Source organism: Gadus morhua, chromosome 20, assembly GCF_902167405.1.
Source record: "Gadus morhua chromosome 20, gadMor3.0, whole genome shotgun sequence".
In the NCBI taxonomy this organism is placed as follows: Eukaryota; Metazoa; Chordata; class Actinopteri; order Gadiformes; family Gadidae; genus Gadus; species Gadus morhua.
In genome coordinates, this window is record NC_044067.1 from 10,116,023 (window position 1) to 10,130,763 (window position 14,741).

General features: G+C 44.3%; 1 protein-coding gene across 1 annotated transcript; it reads right to left on the minus strand.

The window, feature by feature from the left end:
- Window positions 1–7,905: 7,905 nt before the first annotated feature.
- LOC115533439 (rho-related GTP-binding protein RhoE) lies at window positions 7,906–14,499 on the minus strand. Its single transcript, XM_030343976.1, has 5 exons — window positions 14,006–14,499; window positions 13,797–13,884; window positions 9,705–9,814; window positions 9,187–9,312; window positions 7,906–8,953 (listed from the first exon to the last, which is right to left on the minus strand). Exons 1-5 carry the CDS (start codon window positions 14,108–14,110, stop codon window positions 8,711–8,713), a joined length of 672 nt encoding a protein of 223 aa, XP_030199836.1. The 5' UTR covers window positions 14,111–14,499; the 3' UTR covers window positions 7,906–8,710.
- Between the last annotated feature and the right edge of the window lie 242 nt (window positions 14,500–14,741).

Here is a 14,741-nt window from a genome sequence, read left to right on the forward strand (position 1 = left end):
ATCTCAATCTTACTCATGTGTGACTTCATGTTATCCGCGGAAAAATGTGCGGAAAAGTCCTGACCATTGATGTCATGGTTCGAGGGATTTGAGTTTTCCATCGGTCCGATTTGGAATAATTCTGTCAATGGAAGATATTCGCAGCAAATGTTCAATGGAAATGGAGTTGATGTCATATTGGCTATCGTTTCATGATACGAAAATGAAGCAGTACTCTCTTATGTCAGAAAACCAACCCTGACGGATTCCTTTAAGTTCACATGACGCCTTTCTATGTCCTTCATGCAACTATATACTACATTTTTTAAATCTTCCCAGTTTCATTTCACTGTACCATTAGATTGAGTTATCGTTGGAGCGGTTGAAATTGTTACCATAACAACCTACGTGATGCCAGTAGTCGTGGAACCATTAAACATTTACGGACTGATGGAAAATGTCACCGCCTCATCGTTGTCTGGAAATTCACACATGACCGGTCCAGCCTATCGAAAACGCACACACGCACACACACACACACACACACACACACACACACACACACACACACACACACACACACACACACACACACACACACACACACACACACACACACACACACACACACATTCATTATCATGCTTCTTTCCACACAATAGCTGTCCCTTTGTTATGTGTCAGCAACTCAGCAGGCTTAAACACCAGTGATTCCTGATGATCACCAAGGCCAGGATTAATGGATCGATGCTTTGGGTCGCTGCCTAATCCTTGGTTTAATGAACCAATTAAAGCAAGCGAGTGTACTGGCTTTAAACAGAGGTTGTTTTGCATTTCAACACGCATTTCAATTTGGACCCATGCAGTGTTGTTGTTACAGCACTCAGATCAAATAAACAGGTACTGAGGAAGCTGGGGAGTGTAATATATTTAAATCTAAATAATTCACTCAAAGGCATTGAAATGAACCATGCAATTTGTTCTATTTAAATGGTACAATGCCAATGGTGTACACACACTTAGTCTTTTTTCCGATTGTTATTTATCATAATAAAGGATGGCGTGTTGCTTTTGGAACTTTTAGTCCATTGACTTTTTAGCTTAATCATCTATTTTTTTTCTTGGCATAGTTAAGGCACACTATGTGCTTTATGGAAAAAATTAGGAGTCATCACTGTATTACTTTATTTTGTTAGACAAGCCTTTTAAAACACCTTATATGGCTACGTTCTATTTTTGAAGGTTGCTTTACAGTGTGACAATATTGGTAATTCTTAATTGAATATGTTCAATCTTGATTTGCAGCTTTTTTGTCTCTTATATACTGTGAATTTGTTTCTACACTAACCAAATAAGCCTTTTGGTTCAACCTCTCTTATGTCTTATGTTGCCACATAGAAAACAATTGTCTCATGTTCACTACAAACTGTCAAGGAACATCATTTCAGCTTACTTCCCCCAGCCCTGAAAACCCATGAAAACGTGGTAAAGTAGCCGAAGTCTATCTGTTACAATGACACATTGTGACAGGCATTTCTGCAGAGCACCAACAAGGAAGAAATGCAGTTACCACGCATGACTTCCAATGCCACCCAGTCAGAAAAAGTGGTATTTTCTTCAATAGATCACGTTAATCTGACATATCTAGGTCTTCACTGAGATGTTCACATAGTCGGATTTGATTGCTGGCTGCATAGTGGAATCTTCAAAAATTGTGTCAGCTCCATGGATTATGTTATTCGACCATCACAACACTATCATCGAGTGCTGGGATCCACATTCCTGCAATGGAAATAGAAACAAAATGGAGCTATCATAAGAACAATGTATTTGCAATTTGTTGTCAAAGACATCCAGCTGCCCATGTTAGAAAACAAAATAGTTCCATACCAAATGCATTGCCATCACTCAATAATACCCCCAATCTCTCCAATCTGCGCCATAACTGAATTTATGATGACATAATTTAAACTGACTGCTCATTGTTTGCTTATTCCTGGGAAGACAGAGCCCAGAGCATGGCTTTACCTGCAGGGATCAAACTATCCCCATTCCAATACTGATGCTATTGATGACACTAATGGAACCTGGCTGTTTTGGCTCAGTTTCGAGTCCGATGCAACCTTCGCCGTTTCTCTTGAAAGCTTGCAGCTTCCGTCATTACTGGTACAGCTCAACAAAACACTTTTTCTTCACTCTTTCCAATTTATGTTTGTAATGAAACGAGAGCACTATTATTCCATGTCAGCGGAGCGAGGCGAGGAAATTTTCCTTTGACCAACAATTTCTATGGTAACCTGTTTAATTTGAATCCCACGGCGGTGCTTTAGACAAAGTGGATCAATATTTGCAGTGTTTGGTCAGGAAATGAGAAACAGGGAACCTGCTGAAAGGAGCTTGAAGGACGGTTTGAACTGCATTGTACCCATATAAGAGAAGATGAAGGCATATCCCAATTCACAGCAAAGCAAGGGAATGTATGCTCTCCTTCTATGTAGGAAACGTTGTGATGCGCTGAAGGTATGCTCATGACCTCAGCGATATCCAAAAACAAAATCACAACAAAAAGTGCCAGGTATTAACCGAGCCAAGCTATCAGGTACATATTTCACTGCTGCCTCTAATGTGTGTCAGGTCGTGAGCTTGAATTACCTCTTAGAGTTGCAACCAAACTAGGCCCCACCTTTGTAGTGCTTTTTAAATTAGCACATTTTTACTTGATTCACACCAAATGCTTCGTCCAAAAGGACTAAAGGCCAAATTGCTTGCCAAGGGAAAACAGAGAGTAAAGATTTGGAAAGCTGAGAGGTCTGAGGTATATTTCATGGCATGTGAACGGACAATGTATTGAGTTGAATCTATTCGTTTACACCACAATCTATTTCTACGTTTCACGGTTTCAAAAATGACACAGCAAAAATAATTATTTGACAATATAGGTTAATTATCTCCCAGGGCCATGTTTGCCATATGTCCTGTGTGTTAGTTTGGATAATTTTTGAACTGGAGTGTGATTAATGCAATTCAGTTTGACACTTATATATAACATACATTTTTCCAGTTGTTGTCTTTTAGGCAAATTGCTGGGAACCCATAACGTTGCTGAACTTTCACACATTCTTCACGCTTTTCATCACAAGATACGTGATGTCCTGAGCAAACACACTGCTTGTTCTCAACACAAAGAGCCGTGTTGGTCTAACAGATCAGTGTCTCTGTTGTCAGCTGTCTATTCCCAAGGTTTTTACTGTGTTTGCATTTCAAGCTGTTTGTTATGTCGTGCCTCGCTAGTGATATAACACAGAGGTAAAACACCAAACATTTATGACTCTTTCTTCTTCGCAAGCGGGAAATTAGGGAGAAAGACTGTGCTCAGGTCAAATCTTAACTCTTTAACTCTTAAAAGCCCTTTTCACCTCCATCGCACCATGATAGAGATGTTCTTGCTATCATATTTCCAATCCCTGCAGGTGGGTAGGCCCAGAGGGGTAGGAGAGGTAGACTTTACGTTTTTTACATAGTCATGGGTTTACATTTCTTCACCCACAAAATTATTTTCTTCAGAATATAGAAGAGGATGAATCCCTCTCATAACTAAGATCAAACTGGACCAGCTATGGCTTTCCCATCCCTGCTTGAGCTTTATGCTTGAACCTCCCAGTCTTTGAACATTATGCTTGTGTGTGTGCAGGTCTCCACTTTACATTTTGAACGCAATGCTTGTGTGTGTGCAGTTGTCGACTAGTGTAAAGTTTAAACATTATACTATTCTGTGTGCAGATGTCCACAAGTATGAGGTGTGTGTGTGGTGTGTGTGTGTGTGTGTGTGTGTGTGTGTGTGTGTGTGTGTGTGTGTGTGTGTGTGTGTGTGTGTGTGTGTGTGTGTGTTTGTGTGTGTGTGCTGGCCTCCCCTTGTATAAAGTGGAAAAATTAGGCATGTGTGTATGCAGATCTGAACTTCTACACACACACAAGTGTTCACACTATGCTTAGATGTGTTTCAAGTTTGAACATCATGTGTGTGTGTGTGTGTGTGTGTGTGTGTGTGTGTGTGAGTAGATCTGTTAAAGTTTTAGCATAATGTGTGTGTGTGTGTGTGTGTGTGTGTGTGTGTGTGTGTGTGTGTGTGTGTGTGTGTGTGTGTGTGTGTGTGTGTGTGTGTGTGTGGATCTATTCAAGTTTGACCATTGTGAGTGTGTGCAGGTCTCCACAAGTAAAAAGTTTGAACATCTTCCTCGTCGTGCGTGTGTGCAGATTTCTGGGCCCACACGAGCCAAGCCTGATTAAACTCTTTCCTCCTTTCACAGAAGAAGAAGAAATGGTGCAAACCAATTTAGCCCTTCTGGCAGCAGGGCATCCTGGGGGATTCTCTCAAAGGAGGGCAGCGGAGAAAAGGACAGAGTGCCTGCGAGGCGGCGAGAGTGGAAACGGCCGATGAGCAGGGTATTGCTGTCTGTGAAGAGTAGCACTTAAACAAGATTAGCTTGGTGCACATTACTGCTTTAATCACGGGGGAGATTTGAGGATATTGTAAAAAGGGCCCGTGGCTGTTGTTGTTCCTGCAGCCTAGTTAGTGATTATGAAAGCTGCGAGATGATGAGCTACTGTTGTGCACAGGTTCCTGTGCTGTGTGACCCGACTGGGATTGTTTATAGCAGGGAGTTCCACGGCTGCTGTTGTTGTAATGGTACACCAGCTCTCCCTCTCTTCCAAACTTAAACCCAGAAACTCCATGGGGACATAATCTGGTTTATTCGCTCCTTTAAGATGAGCCCATATTTGACGTTTGGGTTTATGTAAATACCTCTTTCTCGCACAATCACAGCGGCGTCTTGAGAAATCGGGGCGTGGCGTTTGGGGGGGGGGGGGGGGGGGGGGATTATTTTCTTCTCAACCCAAACTGAATATTTCCCCTCATTCAAGCAGCCGAGCTCCATTCACCACAGAGTCCTTCTTTGTCAGAATCTATTCACACTTCTCTGTGGGAGGAATTTGAGGAGCGCACCACTCTACCGTGTTCAAACAGTTTCCTTTTGCTGACTGGTGCAGATCTCTATCTTAAAAAAGGTGGAATTTTTGAGAGCAGCATCTGTTGGCCAACTTGTTTTCTGAGATCCACTTTTTTGCAGTTTGGATATAAGGTGTATAATGTTATTTTATCTAAATTGGAAGATATCCTTTTGGTTAAAACACGATGAAAGTTTCACTCCATGCCTTTTGGCTCGTAAAAATTTGTTTACAGTTTAATCTTGAAAACAAGTGAAGGGACAGTTTATTATTTTTTTAAATGGTTAAGTCTGAATAATTGTCAACCTACAATGGGGTGTGAAATTGCAGGTTAGCATTTTTGGACTCGACCATGTAAGCATTTTAGAGGAGAATAATGGGCGGTTCATATTCTGTGCATAGTGCCGTTACTAACATCCAAGAATCAATGTGCATTTGGAAATCCAATTTACATTAGTTATTTCAATTTATTTTGTCAAACCTCAAACCTATTTATCGTACATTTGCAATGACAGAGGGGTCCTTATGAGTTACTGTGGCCTCCGATTTTGAAATGATTATATTTTCACTGACTTTGTTCAACAACATCTATTGCCATTATCATGGGATCTGAGGCACGCAAATAAAAAAACTCGGAATATCAAAATGATGCTTGCTTTGTGAGCTCTTCATGATCACAGCACACTGCATTGAATTCCCTTATTGGGACGTGAATGGACCATTATAAAGCAGCCGTTACAAGTCTCATACACACTAGGGCAATCTGGTATGACTGCCAAGCATGCTGACACAGAAATGTGCTTGAGGTACGTTTGTATAAGATCGTTTGATACAGACCGCTGATCTCGCCTGCTTCTCTTTCATGCAAGGGTAGAATACTCTGACACGACAGATTAGAAATATATCATGTGTACAAAGAGCAGCCTCCATACACTCTCCCCTTCCTAATGTTGCTATAATGGGTTCTGCAGCTTGAATGCGGCAGTGGAGTTGTGACCTATTAGACTACATAAAGACAAATTAGATAGCACACAGGAAACAGACATAGCAGCTCCCCTCTTTCTAACATCGCTTGTGTTTTGCTTATCCCCTCATATTAATTTGGTAGTTATGAAAGCATATGGGGCGTGGCAATCAATAAATCTTAGGCCCCGTCCACACGGAGCCAATTTTTTGGTGAAACCGCATAAAGTCTTGTGCGTTTCGTCCGCCCGTCCAGAAAGAGCCGATGCCCGAAACTGCACATTTCTGAAACCATGTCCCAGGGTGGTTTATAATATTTCCGGACCTATGCGGTTTCGTGTGGACGCCTGAAACGCAAACAATGACTTCATTGCCCCCCCCACCAGCTGGGCGACGTCAGAGTAGCGTTGAATTTTTATTTTATTTTTTATTTGTATTATTTTTGTTTTAAATACAGCCTCTTGATAAATTGAATTACTAACTGTACATTAAAAAGTATTTCTGATCAATTTAAAAGGTTGAATCTCCTCGTGACTGAATGTTTGTATGCGTGCAGGCTTGATGGGCTCCACTTTTTTCTGTGGAGAACCCAGCGCCTTGAATATTTACTACAGCGTTTCTACAGCTCGATGCGGTTTCGCAATGAATCCGACTTTACGGAGATATTCCAGAACCGCATAAAACAAAACCGGATCTTATTCGCCCGTTTCGGCTCCGTGTGGACGGGGCCTTAAAGGGGTAGTAGGACATAGGGCCTGATTCCCAAGTTAGCCTTGGTGTTCTTTATCATTGGAGACAGTTTTCAACGCATTTCATTCAGTCCTTCTAGTTGCAGTTTGCTCGTGCTAGGCTAGCGCACCACAAAGGGCAATACTAGCCTGCCAATAAAACCTTACCCAAGTCTTACCCACTCCACAGTACACCCGAGGCTAATCAACTATAACGCCAGACGGTCGATGTAAATGTCTGTGTTGATAGAATAATGTTAGAAATAAAACCAACCTTGCATTGCATTGCATTTTGAGGGACTTGCTGTGTCTCAGCAGCAGTGTTATATTCCTGGTAGTAGGCTACGGCAGCGGCGGACTGATACCTAGGTTAAATTCCGCTGCTGCTGAGAAAGTAGTCCCTCAAAATGCGATGCAAGGTTAGTTTTATTTCTAACATTATACTATCAACACAGACATTTACATCTATAGTCTGGCGTTATAATTGATTTACCTCGGGTGTACTGTGGAGTGGGTAAGACTGTTTTATTAGCAGGCTAGCATTGCCCATTGCCGTGCGCTAGCCTAGCACGAGCGTACTCTGCAACTAGAAGGACTGAACTAAATGTGTTGAAAACTGTCTCCAATGATAAAGAACACCAAGGCTAACTTGAGAATCAGGCCCTATGTCCAAAATTCTGAACTACCCCTTTAACCTACTATTTTCTGACAGAATGTTGAAGTGCTAAGCTAGGCAAGGCTAGAGTCAAATTTTGTCTATTAGCTTCAACGCTGTGTCAGCTCTTAGAAGTACATTTAAATATGCATCATCCAATTTTGTTGAGGCTAATTATACAGTGTTGACATTTCGTTTGTCCTCAATGACCCCTTAAATGCTCATAAAATCCACATCAGACTGGGGTGGTCTATGTACAGGCAAAGTCACCGAGTCAGTTTCATGTGACCACCAAGTGTCCCATCCCCCTCCCTTAAAGATGAAAATTTAAGCTTTTAACAAAGTCACACCTTCACCCCGTGGAGGGGGCAGACAGCGCAGCAAGCTAGTGCCGACAGATGTGGTAAGAGATTAAAAGGTTTGTTCCGGTAACTGAAGAGAGGTGAAGGTATTTTCACTGGGAACTCAGATAAGGTCTGACATGAGAGATTAAAAAGCCCATGAGGAATACTTCCTCTACTCCCAACGCAGCCTTGCAGGGTATCCGGGGTGACATTGATCATTCAAACAATGTGGAATACAGAAAAACACATTTAATAAACTACTATTTTTTACAATGAAATTTTAAGGGAACCATTTCATCACAGTTTTTTTTTGTTTTCCCCATGTTAGATCACACTCGAGCTAAAACACTACATATTGTATAAAACAACATACAAGCATAATGAAGAATAACATATGGCATGCAAGGCTCAGTTAAACATGAAAGAACATAACTTTGCCCCACTTGTACAACATCACTAAACGTTGTCGCCTAGCTACTTTTTCCCTTTGGTTCCCGAGTGTATCGTAAAGAATACAGAAACAAGAAAGATTGTACCTTTTGAAGCCTTCAGAAAAATGAAGCACTTAAGGTATGTATATTTAGAAAATCACTTTCCTTCACATTTACAAGTCATTTTCAGTGATTACATGAGTGCAGTTGCCCTGTTTCCACTGGGCTTGGCTGGTTATGGCTAATGTTCCCATTCAGTTGAATCTTGGCCATCCTTTGACTCCTAGTCTGAGGGTGGGCTCACTCTAGATTCCAATTAAGCCCAGAAAAACGCAGCAAAGCAATCAGAAATCAACTCAGTTCAGGAATTGGTACTTCATCTCTTCATACACCTCAACACGTATCAAGCATAATATACAACGCCGTGATTCTTCATCCAGGAGCATTCCTCCTACATAGAGTTGGCAATGGTTATGAGGTGCTTTGAAAGATGGTCTGCACCGATTGTGCAAAACGTCGGGTGGATGGGGACGGGACGAGAGGGAGGGGAGGGGGCGTTGGTTTTTGCTTTCCCAGAGGGAATAATCCATAGCTTGATGCTGTTCACATGACGACACACGTCTTGGCTTTGGTCTGCTTATAGTCCGTCACTGCCACGGGCAGGTCCGTCCGACTGCGGGCGGTCCTCTTGGTGGCCCGGGAGGATTTGCTGCGCTTCACGTTCTTGTTGTTCTTGGAGACGCAGGCCAGCGTGGCCACGTGGAAGATGTCCCGCACGCTGTTCTCCGACTGCAGGGAGGAACACTCGATGTAGGGAGCGCTCAGCTGCTTGGCCGTGTTGGAGCCCTGGAGAAAGAAAGAAAAGAAAGAAGGTCTTACTCACACCCTGATCTTTAACACCGATCGATACCTGTTTCATAGGGTGTTAGCTGTATTCGATGCAGATTAGATCGATCGATACGACGTTGCATGATTTTGCTGCGCATGCAAAGTCGATTACAATTACAATTCCATTTACAATTACAATTGAATTGTGGACAATTGAATGATTAAGGAGGATTGAGACCCCTTCCCCCTACCTGGTCATACGACACCGGTGTCTGTCTGCTGTGGGATCTGGTGAAGAGTTCAGTCCTCAGGTCGGACTTGCATCCAACCAGCAGCATCTTGGTGTTTGGACAGAATTCCTGGATCTCTCCCCTCCACTGGAAAGGAGAGGACAGAACCAAACCTTAACAACTGAGCAAATAACCATGTGTATGCCTCTAGACCTATATCCCCATGTGTGTCAGTTTTTGGCATCAGTCATTTCACCTGGCGCAAGGCCCCAGGCAAATGAAATCACAGAGCAAAGGGCCGACGGTGTTGAATGTCAGAAGAGGGCTAAGCTCACTAGTTTATAGCCACTATGCACCTCCCTCCCTTTTCCGCTCCCTACCTCCATGGTACGTTTGCTGAACTCTCCAAAAAGTCACTTGTTAAAGCGGATGAAAGGACTTGGCTGAGCATCACTCTTACTATAGGTCAGACCACCCCTTTAGCGGAATATACTATATGGGTCTGTTGGGAGTAGAGTATAAAAACAAGGACCACCCACCTTCTTCAGCACGCTGTCCAGTGTCTCTGGTCGACTGATATCAAAGCAGATGAGGACCGCGTCGGCGTCGGGGTAGGAAAGGGGTCGCACGTTGTCATAGTACGGTGAGCCTGTGGATTAAACAATAATACCTCCATGTTAAATTGTATCACAAATACGCCATATGCCAAAAGATGATAGTTTCGCCCATATTTAATGCAAGGCAACAAAATAAAGTAGAAAGAAAAGGCCCCGAATTTCACATGCTGAAATTCCTGAATTCCTAACCCTTACCCTAGGACCCCAAAACCTCCCTTTTCCTCGGCATATAATTTAGCGTATGAAAAAAATGCACATGAGGCCTATTCCACGATCAACGGGAGGAAGATCATCATCATCAACACATAAAGCCACTGTGTACGGTCCGTCACAGACGGCCTCGGCTGTGCTGATTGGCCCGCTGTGGCCCCTGAGTCACGCCCGTCCGTCTCCGCTCCACAATGCGGATCACAACGGTCCCAGTGCAGTGTTACTGGAGGAAAACTCTCCCATCCCCCCACCTCCCACCCCGCCTTAACAATGCAGCGGTTTACACAATGACTTTGTTATTCACAGCTATGGCTTTGGTTACAGTGTGGTGTGCATTCTGTTAAAGAGACACCGCTGTTACGATTATTATTCCTTTTTTAGGGGGGGGGGGGGGGGGGGTTCATGCAAAGGCACTGTATTGGGTTTCACTTGTCTGACATTGACCACACATCGTGGGACCCTGGGAACTCCGGCCCTGTGACTGACACAAGAGTGGCTCCTTCCTGCTAGCTATCCCGCCAGCCCGCCCATCACTTCTCGAGTTCCGCCCTGGAATGTGTGGTGCCAGTGCCCCCAGGCATGCCGGGATACCGTGCAGGCCCCCTGGAATCCCACACCAGATCACATTGCCTGCAGTTCCATGACAGGGAAACCTTTTTCCGGAGGAGCACCACCCCCGCAGCACACACATACACCCCCCCCCCCCCCCCCCCCCCCCCCCCCCCCACACACACACACACACACACTACCCTCACTCCCCTTTTGTCCCGGTGTAAGGAATGCACTGGTGGATTATTTGGTTTCCCAGGCTCAGGTGGTCCTTGGGTTCCTCTGTGAGGTGTGGCACGGTGTAATACGAACCAGATGGACGCAGAGTCCGGCCCAAGGGGCAGCTGGACTCTAGCATGTGCAGCAACCCCAAGAAAATACACACCAACACACGAATGACAAAGCGTATGGCATACATGTGGAGGAGCTGTTTTGTAAAGTTTCCACAGGTCGTGTTTCAAACGGTTCTCGAGCTATAACAAGAGCCTTATTTGTCGTTTGTTGTGTTGTCCAGGCTCCATGCCATGGGGGCTTTTTCCGTTCAAAAACATAAATGTATAAAATAACCAGGCTGAATGAATTGCGCCATTGAATTCAAAAGAATGCAGGAGGCAAGTATGCTGTTTCACGGCATTACCGAAAAGTCATAACAATCCCTGGGAGCGCAACCTATTACTTTTCAAAGTGCCTTTATACCCCACCCTCTCAACCCCTCACCCCGTCTCAAAGCCAAGTTGTTTTGATACATAAATGGGATCCAGATGGCCCCCCCTCCTTGAAGCCGCACAGCGGCTGATGTGCCAATGACACCATAAGGCGCTTTCAATTTTCAATCTAATTCGCCTGAACACAAATTAACTCCAGTTTGAATTCTCCTGAGACGAATCAGCAGGAAGGAGACACGTTTGGGCACCAAACACCTCCATGTGCCATGATGAGCCACAGCCTCCAACCATTTTTTCATTTTTTGCAACCATCAGATCCACGCAGGCAGACGTATACAATGATGAGTTATATTCAAGTCTGGCCAGTCAGGTTTCATATGTTAAACAAACAGAGTCAGAGGCCATTATTTTCATAGCCACTACCCACAGCGTCTTAATAAAATGCCTGAGCGCTTCAGCGATGGATTTGTATGCCCTCTATGGAATGACGGCTTAACCAGGCGGTTTCTTTTAAGTTATCACTGAAAGAGGAATAGAGTGAATGATTTAAGTTTTTTCAGAGGGAAAAGAAAACGTGGTCTAGTTAATCGACCAAAGAGACAGTTAGGAAATAAATCTATAGGTAGCATTAGTATATAGATCATTGGCAAGCTTTAAACACATAAATACTTAACACATAGCGTGCTTTACCATAGCAAAATGGGTAGCAAGGCTAACTCTGAGCTATGTGGGCTCAAACAGCTAACCCCCCCATTCCATCTGTTTTACATCATCATATTTTGCACTCAGGGACAGAGAGAGAGAAAGAAAACCTCCTCAGGGACATTCTTTCATAGGCATGGTTTCACAGAATATCCAGCCACGGTAATGACATCTTGCGTTCCAGGATGCTGAGGCCAGAATGGCTTGGTTACACCGGTGTAAGTGTGCAGTATGGATGACCTCTTTAGCTACGTCGGGTTGTTGAACGATGCTATTCTCAGGTGCCACTTGTTGTGTGCGCTCCGTATAAGGTCGAGGACGGTGCCGAGAGGCAACACAACGGTGTCAGACGGTAAGGCTCAGACAGGAGGACCATCTGTGCCTGGGTGAATCATAGGGCTGAGATACTCCCAGGACCTTAGGATGGTGATCTCATATCCAAAAAGCAAGGCCATGGCTTGACATTGCAATTCATCACTGTGTCTACTGCGTCTGCCATGAGGCCTAATGAAATACACCTGGGACTGTACCCGTCGATGTTGAGATGGTGTTGAAATGGGAACGGAAATCACTGGTCGTAAAGGAGAGACACCCTTTTATAGTTGAAACTGAGCTCATTCCCAACACATCTCAACTCCATCTCCACTGTTGTTCAAGGTTAGCTTGGCAATTCAAAGTAATCAAATTGCTTTGTTATGACAAGAGAGAGAGAGAGACACCCTGGAATGTTTTAAATGGGTCCCAGTCAATGTGGGGGGGTTGTGTGTGTGCGTGTTTTTGTGTTTGTGTGCATGTGTGTGGCATATGAGTGTGTATGGGTGTCTGTGGGGCATGCCATGGGAAAGACTCCCAAGAGACTGCATTCTGCGTGTGCATGTGTGTGCGTGTGTATGTATGAGTGGCATATGAGTGTGTGTGTGGGGGCGTGCACGTGTGCAAGCATCCCGTGCGCGTGCATGTGTGTGTGATTGTGTGTGTGTGTGTGTGTGTGTGTGTGTGTGTGTGTGTGTGTGTGTGTGTCTGTGTGTTGAGGTCAGCCCTTCCTGATTTGTGCTGGTAATCTCGGAGCCATGTCCTACACCAACCTCCTGGGAGCCCCCAATCAACCGGAGGTCACAGAGGCAGCCAAAAAAAATCTCCCTTCCGCCGTCAACCTCCCTGTTCACACATCCCAATTTTCACCCCCACAACGACACCCCCCCACACACACACGCCCCGCTTCCCCTCCCCTCCCCTCCCTCCAAACCCCACCCCACCTGAGGCAGACAGGCAGGCAGACAGGCAGGCAGGGAGGTAATTACCTCCAGACCACGGGGCTGCTGCAGATCCCGAGAGATCTGACGAGGGGCCCGTTTTTTTTTGTATAATTTTTTTTTTTTTCTTCAGCCCAACAAGTGATGGTGGAAGACCATGTGCATTCATCCCAGGATTTGTGTTTATTTATTGACCCATCAGGAATAATAGCCAACCACTCCCTTTTTTTTGTTTATCTTCACAAGACAAAATGAAGCCAGATGATTATATTTTAGCATAAAATATACGATATCATTGAATTAATATTCTCGAAAAGGTAAAAACTGGATTATAATTTCATAGCTATTTGGCTGTAAATTCAATAAATAAAATTCCGACATGTGGTTACAGCGGGGTGTGAGTTATGACCGGGAGTCGGACCCTCGCCAGCGCCGCTGCTTCGCCTACATTCCAGACAGTCCGCGTCAGACGATTTCCCATCGAGGGAGTTGAGAACATCCCTGAACTCTTGTAGTTTTCGGGTAAACACCCATAATGAATTCAGGGCGTTGGAGTCGATGGGCTCCATAAAGATCGCGTTTTATTTTGGTTTTCATTCTCGTGTAAATCCCACGTTTGATGTGTGGACTCTTACCTGAAGTGTCCCACAGACGCAGCTCAACTCTCTGCATGTCGATCTCGAAATCCGCCGTGTAGTTTTCAAACACCGTGGGGATGTACCCCTGAAAATAAAGGGGGATAAACTAAAGTTAAGTTAAGCCATTTGATGAAATTGACACGCGCATTTTTTTTTATCAACAGCCGTACATCATGTTTTTTCATTATAAAATGTAAAAGGCTTACCTCGGGAAAGCTGTCTTTGGCGAATACATTCAATAACGCCGTTTTACCACACTGACTGTCTCCGACCACCACGATCTTAGACTTGACGCTCGGAGTTGTATCCATCCTGGTTCCTTCACTTATGTTTGTATTATTCCTCAAACCACTTGGACCGCTTGCTTAGTGTTATTATGGAAATTATTCCATCCAGCCAGAAATGCGACTTGGAAATGCTGTCTAAACGGTCCCCCCAAAGAAATATCTCCTTTTCGTCCCGTCGAAAGTGAGCAACTTTGTATCAAGTAGCCTGCAAAGCGCCTCACGTCTGAAATCCTTCACTGAGAAATGCACGCAAACGTCGATATCCAACTATCGCCCTTGAAAGCCAGGCATCGTCTCCTCACGACGGCTGTTCGCGATAACAAGTTTGAGAAGACTTCCAGTGAGGGGACTCCTATTTCAAGTGGGATAGGGCGTTGCGCAAGCGCCAGCCTCCTCCTCTGTGAAACCAACCCACCTGATGTTGAGTTCCCTGGCTCCAAGCTTATGTGGAGATTGGAGAATGTGTCTCCTTTTTGCTTGGCACCACAACCTCTATTGCAATGGAGTGTAATTAATTTGACTGGTTAATCAGGATACAATTGTCTGTTGTTAGTGAGACAATGTACTGCATTTATCTTTCCCACTGACATAGGAGCACTTTCTCTTTCTAACCTTGAGAGAGGTAACACAGCAGGAGGGAGTGGGCACGGGGCGG

Excerpts from the sequence above, each read along its gene's own strand:
- LOC115533439 (XM_030343976.1), bottom strand. The coding sequence starts at position 14,110 with ATGGATACAACTCCGAGCGTCAAGTCTAAGATCGTGGTGGTCGGAGAC. Across the intron at positions 13,885-14,005 it reads CCAAAGACAGCTTTCCCGAG|GGGTACATCCCCACGGTGTT; the intron begins GTAAGCCTTTTA and ends CTTTATTTTCAG. Across the intron at positions 9,815-13,796 it reads GCGTCTGTGGGACACTTCAG|GCTCACCGTACTATGACAAC; the intron begins GTAAGAGTCCAC and ends TTTAATCCACAG.